Here is a 17,019-nt window from a genome sequence, read left to right on the forward strand (position 1 = left end):
TGAAAAGATACATGTATAAAATATAGCATACACTACAATGACAACTACAAATTGTAACTTTTAATATATAATACTTTTAGTACAATCTCAACCCATAAAAGCATATTTTATGATAAGTAAAAAAGACAAATGTCATCAATAATTGAAATCTAAAATTTTGAAAAGTCAAATAATTTAGAGTTATCTACCCTTAACTATACATTTTGCTAATAATAGTGTAACATCTCAACTATTGGGAGCAGATACCGCCAATGCCATGTTTCTTAAAATAACCAAATCATAACACCTAAATCTCAATGGTAATTGAAACTACTTATTTTTAGAGGGAGGTTGGGGAGGAGGAGGGGATTTTTTTTTTTTACCGAAATTGAATATCACCACTGTATGTTCCTCCTTCATCAGCTTTACCAAAATGAGGCTGAATCTTGAAAAATGTGCTCGAAGAAGCGCCCCCATATCAATTATACAAATTCTGAAAGTTTAATTTAATATTAACACCTATCTACTACACTATTTTCTACATATTGCTATCATTTATCACCAAGATATAAACACTACCAAGTACACCTTACAAATAAAATATGGAACGCCACAGCTGTCTTATGTGGAACTCTGATATTACTTTATGTTGTTTTATTACTACTTGATGATATTTTGTCTTTACTTAATATGGTTTTGACATTACGTAATGATGTTTTGATATAACTCAATATGGAATAGTCATTACTTAATGATATTTCGATATTACACGATATGGTTTCGTATTGACTTGATATAGTTTTGTCATTACTCAATATGGTTTTGTCATTACTCGATGTGGTTTCACCATTATTTGATGTGGTTGTGTCATTAGTCAATGTGGTTTTAACATTACTTGATGTGAATGTGACTTAACGTTATGTAGTTGTTTCATTACATGATGTGGTTTTGTTATTTTGTAATGAAGATTTGCCTATTCTTTATATGATTTTAACATTACGCAATGATGTTTCAAAATTTGACGATTTTACACTACATGATGTGTTTGTTTCATTATTTGATGTGGTCCTGTCATTCTTTGATGTCGTTATCCCATTACTTGATGAGGTAAAATCACGTGACCAATTCGGAAAAAAATATGTTCTATTTTTAAACAGATTTCAATATATCATTTGTATAATGTGCTTTGGATGGGTATCGCTATCCATTGAGTAAAAGTTCAAATTAAAGTTCGAGTGGTTGTTCAGAGTTATTTGGTATGAAAAAGGGGAACGGCAGACAATAATAAGAAAAAATGTATTAAAAAGTTTACAGTATTTCGTACATAATTGGGATTTCCCCAAACCACTTGGTCTTGTTGTTTTTATCCTAAGTTCTCAAACGGAAGCAGTATTTTGTAATAAATTTGTAAGATATTCCACACAACCATGTGTCTCGCCTGATATTGCAGCTGTAAGTGTAAAAGCGTCATGTCGATCGGCTGTACATTTATCTATACATTTATCGGTAAAAAAAAAAATTAAAAAAAAATGTTTTTCTGTAGATGCTTTTTCTTGAAATTGAGGAATAACTCCTATACAAGTTTTAAAACACTTCATGGAGGTTTACAAATTTATCATGTCAAACAGTTTAATTCGGTTTTATTTAACTAAAACAAAACTGTATGGTTTTCAACAATAAGTAAAACCTATACCCTATAGTAAGCTATAAAAGGTCCCGAAATGAAAAATGTAAAAAACTAGAAACCTAACGATCTATAGATAGAAAGATAGATAGATACTTTATTCTCTAAAAACTAATTACAAGTTTACAGAGAAACATACAATATCAATTCAGATACAATAGTTGAGGTAAACAAACACAGTATGATATTCTAAAAGTTCAAAATTATGATGGCATACATGTTTAGTAACATGTATAATGGAAGGTTAAAATCAACAGAAATAAAAAAAAAAAATGGAGATGGAGACGCCGACGCCGACGCCACTATCGACGACGAAATATAGGTTTGTTGTGTCTCACTGCCGCTACATTGATGTCGCAGGCTCGACACAAATCAAAAGACTTGAACTTTATTGTTAACAAATGAAACACTTCAAATCAACTCACACTAAAGTTACAGGGAAACGGGGGGAGGGGGCTCGGACTTAGCGACAAAGCATAAATACTATAAAATAAGAATTCTCCGAATTTTGTTTTAGCGAACTTTTATGGATATCAATCTTTTATTTGTAATCAATTGAATTCCCTGATCTACCTCGCACTAATTGAAAATAAACTTTTTGGAATATCTGTTTCACATGTGACGACGGACATGTTCTAGTGGTCGTAACCATAATACCGTTATCTTTTCATTGAATGTGAAATACCAAATTAAACCAAATCACTGGGTTTGTACTTTCTCGAATAACACGACGGGTGCCTTTCTGGAGCATCCGAGATCACCCCGATGGATTTATATTACCCAGTCATACCGATCTATTGAGTCAGCCAAATTAAATGTTTTGTATGCCACTGCAACTGAAAGTTGGGGAGCATATTGTTTTACCCCTGTCCGTCCGTCCGTCTGTCCGTCCCATTATGGATATATAGTCATTCCGCATAACTCCTCCTACAGTTTGAATCCGAGGAAGTTTTCTCTTTACTGTCTGTTTGTAAAATTATTGAAGGTGTGCATGTGGTCAGGGTTTTTATTTTTATTATCTTTTGCTCTTTTTGGAGATAATTGAACTTTTTTTTGTCATTTTTGGGGTATAAGCGGTTAATTTAAATGAATTGAGTGCGGGGGCATCACTTTGTCTAGTTTACATTTTTTTCTCGTTTTGTGCTGTAACACAACTGTAACAGTCCGATGTAAGGTTAGGATTTAGCGCTCACATACATGTTAAACTCCACCACGTGCACTTTCTTTATGTACCTGCCCCAAGTCAGGAGCATGAAATTCAATTGTTGTCGTTGTATAAATGTGTGTCATTTTTTTTGTAGATTGTTTAAATATAAATAAGACCGTTTATTTTGTAACATTGTTTATCTTTTGTACGCATACCCAGGAGCCCTCTTTTCGGAAGCCCGAGCAAAGTCCTTGTTCCGAGAGAAAATTCAATTACGAACTCATATAAGATAGCTCGAATTTCAACTCAAAACCTTAATTAATCTGAATGAGACTTAAATTCGAATCTTACTCAAACTAAAAAAGTGACTCAAATTTAATGTTGTAACTAGAACTCTATCTTCAAATGTGACTCAAACTCGAAGTCCAACTCGAAACTCAATGCTAACTAAAACTTTAATTCTAATAATGACTTGAATTCGAGATCGAAGACTAACTCAAAGTATAACTTAAACAGTAACCCGAACTTTAATTTGAACTCTAATTCGATGGATGGCCACACTCATCCAAGGCACATACAACATGGAAATCTATCTAAAAATAGAACAGGTTTTTCCGAATTGGTCACGTGATTTTACCTCATCAAGTAATGGGATAACCACATCAAAGAATGACAGGACCACATCAAATAATGAAACAAACACATCATGTAGTGTAAAATCGTCAAATTTTGAAACATCATTACGTAATGTTAAAACCATATAAAAAATAGGCAAATCATCATTACAAAATAACAAAACCACATCATGTAATGAAACAACTACATAACGTTAAGTCACATTCACATCAAGTAATGTTAAAACCACATTGACTAATGACACAACCACATCAGATAATGGTGAATCACATCGAGTAATGACAAAACCATATTGAGTAATGACAAAACTATATGAACTCAATACGAAACCATATCGTGTAATATCGAAATATCATTAAGTAATGACTATTCCATATTGAGTTATATCAAAACATCATTACGTAATGTCAAAACCATATTAAGTAAAGACAAAATATCATCAAGTAATAATAAAACAACATAAAGTAATATCAGAGTTCCACATAAGACAGCTGTGGCGTTCCATAATAAAACATAAGAACTTTCATTGTACCGTAAAGTCACCTATGTTGCACATCAATGAATAAATTGTTAATTTACAATCTTTCACATCAAAGTGAAACTATAACAATTGTTTTGTTTTTAAATGTTGACAACAAAACGTTTTGTGTACGCTTTTGAAACTATATTCTAGAATACTATAGTGAATTTTTATAAACGAAGCTGATTTCTGCTGGTCTTTTTTATACAATCTTCATATTAAATACAAAAACCCGTTCTTAACTTTGTGTTTAAATAAAAAAGAGATAACACTTCATACATTTGCCCTTTTCTCGATGTACTTCTTTGGAAAGGTAAAAAAAAAATTTAAAAAAGGGAGTGTATTTTTAGTATCATCATAATTCTGGCTATGTATTTTTCTTGAAATGTTCTTCATTTAAAATATGTTGACAATCAGGCTAAAGTTATCATCATTGTACTTGATAGATGGCAGATTTAATCATCATTTGACTAGACAAGTACAAGTATCAAATTATTGCTCATTTAGTTTCGGCTCTTCACAGAAATCCATAAATTAAATTGATACAAAATAAATGTGTATACATACATGTGTTGCATTTGTAGAATTTGTTTCAGGTATTTTATTTTCGATCAAGTCACACCTATGTTAAAAGATGTCCTGAAATGGCTGAACTAGTTATATTCTCAAAAGTAAAATGCAACAATGATTACGAATATCACTGTTTGGCGTTACATCGCATTGCGTTTAACAACTACAAAGAGGAATGCAGAACTCCAGAATGGGTATCTTTAGGTACAATAAGACTAAAAAGGATAGATTAATATTCACCACTTATAATAAATAAGAAGATGTGGTATGAGTGCCAATGAGACAACTCTCCACCCAAGTCACAATGTGTAAAAAGTAAACAATTATTATAGGTGAAAGTAAGGCCTTCAACACGGGACCCTGGCTCACACCGAACAGCAAGCTATAAAGGGCCCCAAAATGACTAGTGTAAAACAAGTCAAACAGGAAAACCAACGGTCTAATCTATATAAAAAACAATAAACGAGAAACACTAATGAACCACACCAACAAACGACAACCACTGAACAACAGGCTCCTGATTTAGGACAGGTGCATACAAATGCAGCGGGTTGTTCATGTATATATCTTTATATCTAAAAAAATGAAAATCCTGGATCTTTTAGTTTGCAATATACATTTTTCTTTACAAAAATGCTTGTTCATGGTATTCTTTATCAGAAGATGTAATGTATAAAGAAGGGCTATTTGTTTATATGGGGACACAAGCTGTGTTAATTCATAATATATAAGTTTATAATAATTGGAAAAGACAAGCCAATGTTTGTTAAGTGAAAATGCCAAAGTAACAAAAATACAAATACTAATTGTATGTTGTTTACTACAAATACAGGTAACTATCCAGTATTAAGAGGTCGATACATCGACTACGAGACTTGTCCGGTTTCCTCTTATCAAACTTTTTTGTTCAGGTCCAATGAACGTTATAAATGCACATATCTGAAGTCAATGTGTTCATCAGACGGTCAAGTTGAAGTTAACGATGGAACAACAACTAGTAACAAAGCTTGTCGCTGTGATTACAACAGAGGATTTGCATTTGTAATAAGACCGCAAAATCAAAGTGCATGTATTCCATCACAAGAGGACTGCAGTTGTTACAGTAAACGTTGTGTAGAAGGTCAAAACCTTAATCCAGGTAAGCACTTTAGTGAAAGAAAAAAAAAAGTCAATGCTTTAAAAAATGGTTATACACATATATTCGAAGATACCAGAAATTTATAATATAAGTAACTAAAGACATGTCATTGACATGTAGCAGTTGTTTGAACAATCCGTTACGCTATTTAAGGTTAATCAACTTTGTCACCATTGGTCCGTTGATTAGTATAGTTCTTCACATAATCAGTTCTATTGTTGTTGCATATTTCGAAAGGTCACTATAACATTACCAGTCATATTATATATAATTGAATCAATCAGCAATTTTAGATTTGGAATAATCAATAACGATATCCTGGATAAGTCTTTTAGTTGATAAAAATTTTAGTTGCAAAGTTGCGGAATAGGTAAAAGATGATTGGGAAGTTGATTATATCTGACCGATTTATAAAGTACATAATGTGTCTTCTCCTCTAAAACTACATAGACAAATTCGACTAAACTTGGGCACAATCATCATTAAGGTATCTAGTTTAAAAAATATGTCCGATGAACCCGCATGCCAATTAACATGGCCGACATGGCTAAAAATAGAACATAGGTGTAAAATGCAGTTTTTGGCTTATATCTCTGAAACTAAAACATTTAGAGCAAATACGACAGGGTAAAAATGTTCATCAGGTTTAGACATATCTGCCCTGAAATGTTCCTACGAATCAGATTACCCAGTGTTTGGTTGCTGCCCCTGAATTGGTAATTTTAAAAAAACTTTGCAGTTTTTGGTTATTATCTTGAATATTATTATAGATAGAGATAAACTGTAAACAGCAAAAATGTTCAGCAAAGTAAGATCTACAAATAAGTTAAATGATCAAAATTGTCAATTGATCCCTTAAGGAGTTATTGCCTTTTACTGTCAATTTTTAACAATTTTTTGTAAATTTTTATAATCTTTTACAAAACTCTTCCCCTCTGAAACTACACAGACAAATTCAACCAACTTGACCACAATCATAATTAGGGTATCTAGTTGAAATCATGTGTCCGATGACCCCGCTTACCAACCAACATGGCCGTCTAGAATAAAAATAGAACATAGGGGTAAAATGCAAGTTGTGTCTATTATCTTGAAAACTGATATGAGTAGCGAAAATCTTACAGGGGCAAAAATGTTCACAATGTTGAGATCTACCTACTGTCTCTTTAAGTCAAAACAGTCAGATTACTTCTTATAGAAATTGTTGTCCTTAAATGACAAATTTTATTATTTGTTTTTTTTTTTGCATATCATTTTGAAAACAATTACAGATATTTAGAAACTTAAATAAGCAAAAATGATCAGTTCAACAAGATCTCCAAATAAGTCAAACATGACCGAAATCATCACACGACTTTTCATTGAGTTATTGCCCTTTTATGACGATTTTTACCGATTTCTGCTGTTTTAGGCTGATATCTTAAAAAGTATAATAAATAGAAAGAAACTGTAACAGGAATAAATGATCAGCAAGACAAGATCTACAAATTATTAAATATTGAAATGTCAAAAGAGTATTTTTGAAGTTTCACTTGAAATGTGTGTTTTAACCTTGAAAACTTAAAATGATAAATGGGTTGAAAGCAGTTAAAATCAATCGAAAGATTAGATTTTGGTCCACACAGATTCCTTTAAAAAAGTATTATTGTTGCATTGTTTCATGCATCAATTGTAAACAAAAATATCAGGTGAGCGACGCAGGCTCCTTGAAGCCTCTAGTTTTATCCCGTTCTTACTACAATATTATCCCTTATTCTTTATATAATTTTTTTTATATTTTTCAATTTTTATATTTTGAGGATGAGCGAATCAGGCGAAAGTATGTTCATATAATTTATTGCATTGTTCTTATTGATTTATTGGGAGGTTTATTTTCTGGTAGTTAGACCCGTCACGGCCAAGCTGGGAAACTGGGACGGAAAATGCTCACATTAAATCTGTACCGATACAGTGTGTTAAATATCTTCCTTCACACCATACCCCATGGTGATGCTCCAAGATACAGAACATGCATACAACCGGATACTACATGTGACATATACTATTGGTATCGGTATCGGATTCGACCCGGGATTTGTTAATTCTTGGTTATAATAATTATGTGGAAAACAAAAGGGCCTGGTATGGTGTAATTTTTAATCAACACCATTGTCCTATATTAGTAATACATAAATACAGTAGAATTCTTTGATTCGTCGTTTTAACGTCATGCCGGCTAACAAATGAGACCTCGTTATTTTTGCATTATAGAAAGGACACACTCTAGCTGTTTTCATCTCATCAGGTACTATGCCTGAAGTTATCGACAGATTAACTATATATGTAATTGATTTTGCTTAAAAACCTTGATGGTATTCCATCTAATCCAGTACTTTTTCTTGGATTGAGTTGTTGTTACTGTTTGAAAAAATATTCTTCAGTCACAGGTTTTAATTTAAAACTCAAATAATTACATCTAACAATATTATAAAAAAATTTAAAATATCTGTATTGATAGCAGACACTTTTGGAACTGGTGGTAATTTTGATACTAAATTATCAGCTATAGTTGTAAAAAAGTTATTTAAAAAGTAAGCCACCGTATTTGAGTCATGGCAGTTCTCATTATCTATATTGAGTACAACTTTACTTTTCTCCTTCTGTTTAGTACTGTAACCCATACTTTTAAACTGTTTCCAAATGTTTTTAGAATTATTTTTATTTTCTTCATTTCTATTTTCAGAATATGATAACTTAGCTTTGTTTACCTCCCACTGTGTTTTATTTATGCATTTATAATAATCATTATAAAGATGTTTATTTTTTGTTTTTTTCATACATTTTCAAAAGCTGATATCTTTTTTCAATAATTTCAGAAGTTATCCAAGATTCTGTATGTTTTTTTTTAACTTGATATCTCTTTTTAGAGCTACTTCATTTAAAATTCAAGTGAAAATATCTTTCAATTTTACCCAAGTTCCATTTACTTCTTTACATAAATATAATTCAGACCAATTAACAACATTTAGTTTTTGACAAAATTCTTCTTTAGTGTAATTTTTGGTATATCTTATTTTGATTAAATTTCCTCCACTAACTGAGTTTGATTTTTTCTCAATTTTTCTAGTAAAATATGTCATAAAATGAAAACTTACAACAATTGGAATAATACCTGACTGACTGACTCTGTCTTCAGAATTCACAATTACATGATCTAACAATGTTTTACTGTTTTCAGCTATTCTGGTTGGTTCGCATAACAATTGCTCCAAATTTGAAATTTGTAAAATATTCTTATACAGATTTATATAAAAAGATGACCTGTTATAAACATATATATTTATATGACCAACAATGTACAATTCATTTATTTTATTTAGTATTTCTTCAAAGTTAATAAGAAAAGATGCCTCTTTTGGTGGTCTGTAGACGGTCCCAATAGTAATCGATTTGGTTTTCGGTATTGAGATGTCTATCCAGAGGGCCTCAAGTCTATCATCATGAAGATCTTGTCTTGGCGAAAACGCAATGTCCTTCCTGATGGATACGCACACCCCTCCATCATTTCTAGAACCGTATAGTCTCACAATGTTGTATCCTTCGATGTGTAAATCAGCATATGTTACTATATTGTCCATCCATGATTCTGTAATAGAGATTACAGCTGCTTTTGTCTGAGCTGTCACTTTTTAATTTCTGACAATTTTGGAAGAAGCGATCGTACATTACACTGGATGAAATGCAGTCCCTTACGCTTGAAGATTTGAAATAAATCATCATGGTTTGCGCTAGTAAACGATTCTCGGGGCTCTGCAGTGTCTGCCGCTTCAGAGTGATATCTATTTTAATGCTTACACGTCTATAAAAGACTTTAAAAGGCAACGTACATGGGTATTGATATATGTTTTTTTGTTTGTAGCAAACAAGGATTTTTATACAAAATTTCTACTTAATCGGGAAAATGTATAAACTGTTAATGCATGTATCAAAAATATACAATTGATAATATTATCATCTTTTACTGTTGTTTTCAGATTATGAATGTAAAACTATAACAGTATTACATGGAAACAGTACTTACCATGTTGTGTAAGTTCAATAGTAGTTCCTTTTAAATTTTCGAATCTTAGGTGATTTTTTTCTCAAGTTTTATTTTATGCATACATAAAACGGAAGCGCACATCATATATTTTTCAATTTCCGCATTCATAAAGCAATCAAGCTGTTTTGATCTAGCGCCATTATTGAGTCTCTTGCCAAAAAAAACCCCCAAATATGTGCATTTTAAATTTTACTCATGATATTTTTACAACACAGGCACAGTAACTAAGCAAGCTTTGACCAAGAAAATGTTTAAATACCTTTCTTCTTTGTCATTATGTGGCGTTCCAACAGTTAAATCAGAACGCAACTCATTAGTTATAACATACTTCATAAGATAACCTGTTCCTGTTACTATATTTACCCATTGAATTACGGAATGGGATAAAACGTTTCTAGGTAAAAACATCTTATTTTACATTTTTTTTGTACAAATATTTTTATGAAATACAAAATGGGCAAAATAGTTCATATATGTATGTCATATTAGTAGTTTTGTGAAGATTAAACTTTCAAATTAGTTTTTAGACAAATGTCACGTAAAAGCTTCTTATGAGGAATAGTTAAGGTGAATAATGACAATACTTTTTATGTACCTAATTTGGACAGACCACTGGAATAAAAGATCAACCAAGAAACTTATTGATTAAACAAATGTATATCACGAACCTTGTTGAAGAAACTAGATAGGAGCGTTTTATGATTCTAGCTTCATAAATGGTTGGTCTGTATCTAAACATTTAATCTATTTTTTTATTCTCGTATAACCATTGCAGAACAGTGACAGACAAGGAACATACACGGCATAATGCGTCCTATGTCGTGACTAATCTAAACAATGTTGTCTCTGGAAAAGAAGGTATGTACGAATAAATATCTGAAAGAGGTAAATTTGTAACGTTCTCTACTACCAACTTTATGAGGAAATACGATTGAAAAACTCTTTTTACGTTCTACGGTCGACATCGTGATGTTTTATATATCTTCGATGTTTCAATGTGACATGTTCACTCTATGATATGTCTACCTTGTGGGCTGTCAAAATGTCAAAATTCAAAACGAAAAGTCTCTTATCAAATAGCAAAATCTAAAGCTCAAACACATCAAATAAATGGAAAACAATTGTCATATTTCTGATTTGGTACAGGAATTTCCTTATGTATAAAATGGTGGATTAAACCTGGTTTTATAGCTTGCCAAACCTCTCACTTATGTGACAACCGCATAAAATTCCATTATATTGACAACAATGTGTGATCAAAACAAACAGACATAATAGGTAAACATGTCAAAAATAGGGGTATAGCAGGCATCATTGTGTTATATTCTCATTCACTATAAAACAAACAACTATGCAATAACGAAAAACAAAATGGCATAAAGACACTCTGTAGACAAAGCACATAAGCAAAAAAGAAAGACAAGAATAAAAAAAAATGACTATACCACAATAACACAATGATATGATGTATAAATACCGAGCCACGCAAAAAGTATATTACCAAAAAAAAAACTAATAAAAATATATAAAGACAAATAAAAAGAACACTAAAACACGTATTCAGGATGATAAAAAACGTTTGTACATATAATCTATACTTCAAGACCATCATGTATCATTTGGAATATTTATCAGCAAGGTTTCTGACTCTTCAGATAAACGTTTTAAAAAAAGAATAAGACGTTCTTTGACATAACCCTGGTTCATCAACTTTCTGCTCAGACACTGGTGACGTTTTATAAAGTCTGAGTAGCAGCTGCAAGTTGATGAAAACCTAAGGAATTGTGTGTGTTACTATGGAAAACTGTAACGGATGATGCTTGCATAGCAGAAGATGCTTCCTTCCCAATTGTTAATTTCCCATTTTGGAATGGAGATGTTCATTTAGCCCCATCTAACGCTGTTTATATTTCCGACCTTGTTCACTTTGCCCGTGTCTGTGGTATTTTCAACGAATGTTATATGGGTATTACTGATAAATTATTAAATCAGGGATTTTGTCGTCAAAAATTACATATACCATTTACTAAAACTCTTTCATAGATGCTAAGATTTGGTTCGGAAATTTGGCTGTACTTGGAGAAAGCTTATAACAAACAGAATATCACATTCTTACTCTTGAGGTGATGTTGTTTATAGAGCCCGAAAATTTAGTAAAGATCCTTTAGTTGAGTTTATTTTAGCAATTAAACGCTGTAATGATATGTTTGAATATTGATTTAATGGTACAAAAAAAAGATGTGGTATGATTACCAACGAGATAACTACCCACAAGAGACCCTATGACGTAGAAGGTTAGACTATAGGTCATAGTATGGCCAACAACAATGAGCAAAACCCAAAACACAATACAAAGTACCGAAATGACAAATGCAAAACAATTCAAACGAGAAAAATAATGACATGATTTATGTATAAAACAAAAGCGTGACGGGGTAAAACATTGATTTTGTTATCGATAAATCAAAACATAACTTAATATTATTGCTATATAGCTGTAAATATGAACGGTCCTATACTCTGTCAATACTTATATTTATGCATTGCACAAGATTGTTTTTTTTTTTCTCTGACTGTTTATGACTTTTTTACATTTTATCCATTGGATGTGTACTGATTGATATTTTTAGTCTTTAATGCATTTTTAGCGTGTAGTAGATTTCTTTTTTGCTTTGCGTTGATATAGCTGCCAGTAAATGCAAATACACTCCGGTTGATACTGTTTGTCTTTAGGATGTTTGATGTTCTGTGACAAAATAACAAGCTTATTTCAAGACTGTTATAAATTGATAGTATATAAATAACTGAACTTTTTTTTTTGCTACATTTTTCATTCATTTAACATTGTCACCTTTTTTCTTTCGAACAATGAAAAAAAAACCAAGGATTTATGAAATTGAAATAAAATAACTTTTTAAACTATATGTTATAAAACTATAAAAAGGAAAAATAGGTGTTAGCTGCCAAATTTTTAATGGCACTATATTGATAAAGCCAGAGAATTTCGAATATCTGACGAAAAGTAAATAACAAGAGTAGCGATTATCTTTAAGTCTTTTTGTTTGTTATTTATTGTGTGTGTTTTGTGAAGATCAGACGAGTCAATCCTTTTAAAACTGATTTGTAAAGATTGTTTATATGTCGTGCTGTTACACGACGGTTTGAGGTTTGGGGCGGGTTGGGTAAACTTGTTAAACCCCGCAACATTAGTATGTGCCTGTCACAAGTCAAGTTTCCTTCAATTCAATGGTTGTCGTTTGTTGCTGTATATATTTATTTTTCGTTTATTGTTTTGTACATAAATCAGGCCGTAAGTTTTCTCGTTTGAAATGAACCTTTCATCGCATGCTATGCGCTGTGGGTTTTGCTAATGGTTGAAGACCATTCGGTTACCTATAGTTGCTGGCTTTAACGTCCTTTGGTCTGTGGTGGGGAGAAGTCTCATCGACAATCATAACATATCTTCATATTTGTATAGTATTTTGTATATGCACGTGTAAGTATTGCGCTTACGATTTGCGGGTTATTCGATTTCAAGCATTTACTTTCTAATTTTTCTCTGCATTATGTTTTTCCTAAAGAGATATTTGCTGAACATCTTAATTCTATCTTCAATTGTTATAGATTTTTCAAAAAAGAGATTGATATTGATAAGGTTAAACAATTCATTGCTATCATATAATCATGTATAAGTATAAACAAACAAGTTTATTTCATACTTTTATACAGTCAAATGTGAAGGCTAAAGACTCCTTTCGTTTGTGGTGTTCTGGTGTGCTGTCGTAAATTCATGGGAGGTGTCCGTTGGTATTCTGCGTTTTTCATATTGTATTATATTATCTATTTATGTATTTCTGCCACGTATTGTTCTCATTTTAGCGGTATTTTTAACCTTGTCATATAAACGGGAGGTGTGGCTAGCTATAAAACCAGGTTCAACCCACCATTTTTAGCTCACCGGGGCCCGAAGGGCCCCATGTGAGCTTATGCCATCACTTGGCGTCCGTCGTCGTCTGTCGTCTGTCGTCGTCGTCTGTCGTCGTCGTCGTCGTCTGTCGTCATCGTCTGTTGTCGTCTGTCGTCGTCTGTCGTAAACTATTTCAAAAATCTTCTCCTCTGAAACTACTGGGCCAAATACCTTCAAACTTTAACTAAATGTTCCTTAGGGTATCTAGTTTATAAATTATATCCGAAGTTTTGATCCATTGACAAACATGGCCGCCATGGCTAAAAATAGAACATAGGGGTCAAATGCAGTTTTTGGCTTATATCTCAAAAACTAAAGCTTTTAGAGCAAATCTGACATGGGGGTAAAATTGTTCAATTGGTCAAGATCTACTAGCTTTGAAATTTTCAGACGAATCGAACAACCCATTGTAGGGTTGCTGCCACCGAATTGGTAGTTTTAACAAAATTTTGCAGTTTTTTGTTATTATTTTGAATATTATTAAAGATATATATAAACTGTAAGCAGCAATAATATTCAGCAAAGTAAGATCTACAAAAAAGTTAATATGACCATAATTGTCAATTGACTCCTTAAGGAGTTATTGCCCTTTAAAAACAATTTTACACAATTTGTTCATCAAGTTTGCTAACATTTAAAAATCTTCTCCTCTGAAATACAGGTGAGCGATTCAGGCTCTTGAGAGCCTCTTGTTTTAATTGTCCTGTATCAAGTCAGGAATATGGCAGTTGTTATCAAATAGTCCGTTTCTATGTATGTTGGCTTTTGTTTTTGTTGCAATTCAGTGTTTCTGTTGTTCCGTTGTTTTCCTCTTATAGTTGATGTGTATCCCTCATTTTTGGTTTTTAATTTGTTTTCGCTTAATTGATTTATGACTATTGAACAGCGGTATACTACTGTTGCCTTTATTCACTACTTTAAAGAAAAGGTTTTTTTCATACGATCTTTTTATACTCCAATGGCATCTTTATGACCGCAATAACACTGAAGATCAATATGATTTATTGACGAAAATTCGACATTGCAGACTATGGAAAATCTTATTTTTAATACAATTTCCTTTAGTTTTCAGGAATCGTAACATATATGCAAAAAAAGAAAAACAAATATTACTCAACCAATTTGCAAAGCGTTATATATCTACTAATATTTCTAGTAAGGCAATGACAAATGAAGCGGTATGAGGAACTTATTATTAACTCTAACTGTATTCCCTTCAATTACATAATGTTATTTTGGATGCTCTGAATTTTGTTATATTATTTATACTCAAAAGATTTATTGAACTATTTAATAACTTTTCAAAAAGTTAAATAACAAAGTCCGAGGAAAATTCTAAACGGAAAGTCCTTAAGAAAATGACAAAATCGAAAAGACGAAATTAAAGAAATATTCTTTTACTGACTTATTTAAAAGATTTATTTATTCTGTTTTCAGGACATATTTATGGTTTAGATGGCTTGAAATCTTTAATAGTATTTGTGGTATTATTGGTATCTGCCTTTTCATTGGCCTGTAAGTATTTCAATCTAACCGTTAATAAATTTTTCAAATTTTGTTCATATTATTATCATAAGTATTTACAAGTATGTCTCTTGGACTAATATCAGATGCTTTATTGTTTTAAATTAGGTTTTGGCTCCGAGTCCAGTTTTTATAAACAATACGGTCTGGTTCTTGAAAAGACGCGGTTAAGTAAGACTGATAAAGAAACAAATACAACACCTATACCTTCGCCTTGCAAATACATATACAAGGAAAATTACATTGAATTTAATTTCTTGCATGTTCTCCTGTCATGTGTATCAAATCCTGAAAATACCGAACGTTTCTTGACGTCGTCATGCATGTATCTGGTTATTTCGTAGAATCATCGCTTCGAAAACACTTAAAAGAACAAAATTACCCTGATTTTCGGATAAGCTCAAATGCAGCCCAGTTAGAGTAAGTCTTACCATTTGAAATTTATTTTATGTTATGGTGTGGTTTTAATGATTTGTTTCCCTTTTTCCTCACGTTTTCATCCTCCTTGGTCAGTTTAGATTGTGGTAACACTTATTTATGTTTTATTAGTTTCAAGTTCATAGTTCAGAAGGGCTCTTTAAATCTTAATTTCTCAATTATCAGAAGCCGATAGACAGATACAAATTTAACTTTTGGTATATATAATTAGATTCCATCCGGACACTTTCACATATAAAATAATTGTATCGACAGTCGTTGAATTTATTTCAACACAACAGGTCCAATTTTTTCATTATTTTGTTATGTTTTGTTTGATTTGGATTTTCAGCATGTATCTATCAGCTTTTATTGAAAAAATACTCCATCAAATCAAGGAGTTTGCAAAAACCACAACATAGTAGAAATAAATCAAAAGGAAGATAAGCTAGGAATGATGGTTTGATGTTCTCGTAATCGTTTTCACTTGATCAGGCTTCAATGAATTGTGGCAACTTCAATTCATTTACGGTAGGAGTGAGCAGATGAGATATCCAGTACCCCACCCTTTTTTTAATAGCAAAAATACATACCCTGTCATATATTTTTGACACAAACTGTACCTTAATCTATCATTATAACTCTATTTCATGGAGAGATAAATAGATTTGACAGATATCTGATACATTTACAATTGCGGCTTTTATGGCATCTGTGAAATCAAATCAACATCTGATTAGTTCAGTTACTAATGATTCAATAAGCAACCTTGTGATATATTTCATATTATATCACAGAGCTTGAAATAGTGACATTCCAGTGGCCCATCGCTACCACATATTTCATTACAAGCCACCCCCATCCTGAAATTTGGAATCAATCTTTGATTTCATATGTATTTAGTTTGACAATATTTGTCCAATTAATATATGGAATAATATTCGAAACTGCAACCCTAAATTATATTTAAGTTTTCATATCGTATTAATTTCCGTTAAAGGTGCCCCTTAAAGTTTAATCTCTCATTAATGCCCATTGTTGACAGGAACATTTCTAGATGCCTTATTACATGATCAAACTTTAAAACATTTGACCTCGATTACCTAAATTGTTTCGAAAGGAGCTATATCGTTGTATTGACTTAAATACTTTCCTTTGTGTTTGTGCTTCAGAATCTAAACAATTGGAAGTAGTCTAGACCCTAACAACGACTATTTTTAGTAACAGCTTGTACATTCAATCATAAAATTGCAATATTTTTTATCAATAGTGTCTGTTATTTTAAAAGAACACATAAAAAACATCATCATTTATGATAGAACAAAAGATTTGCTAAATACAATTTCATTATCGGTT

The 17,019-nt window shown here is 31.7% G+C and overlaps 1 protein-coding gene across 2 annotated transcripts in view; it reads left to right on the plus strand.

The window, feature by feature from the left end:
- LOC127704129 (uncharacterized) overlaps nt 1–17,019 on the plus strand; it is a 60,307-nt gene that overhangs the window by 18,634 nt on the left and 24,654 nt on the right. For both annotated transcript variants that reach the window (XM_052208022.1, XM_052208023.1), the window contains exons 4-8: nt 4,563–4,740; nt 5,369–5,674; nt 9,688–9,742; nt 10,531–10,613; nt 15,160–15,237. In XM_052208022.1, the coding sequence (XP_052063982.1) occupies nt 4,563–4,740; nt 5,369–5,674; nt 9,688–9,742; nt 10,531–10,613; nt 15,160–15,237 (700 nt within the window). The remainder of the gene's footprint in view (nt 1–4,562; nt 4,741–5,368; nt 5,675–9,687; nt 9,743–10,530; nt 10,614–15,159; nt 15,238–17,019) is intronic.

Source organism: Mytilus californianus, unplaced genomic scaffold (genome assembly GCF_021869535.1).
Source record: "Mytilus californianus isolate M0D057914Y unplaced genomic scaffold, xbMytCali1.0.p SCAF_58, whole genome shotgun sequence".
Lineage (NCBI taxonomy): Eukaryota > Metazoa > Mollusca > Bivalvia > Mytilida > Mytilidae > Mytilus > Mytilus californianus.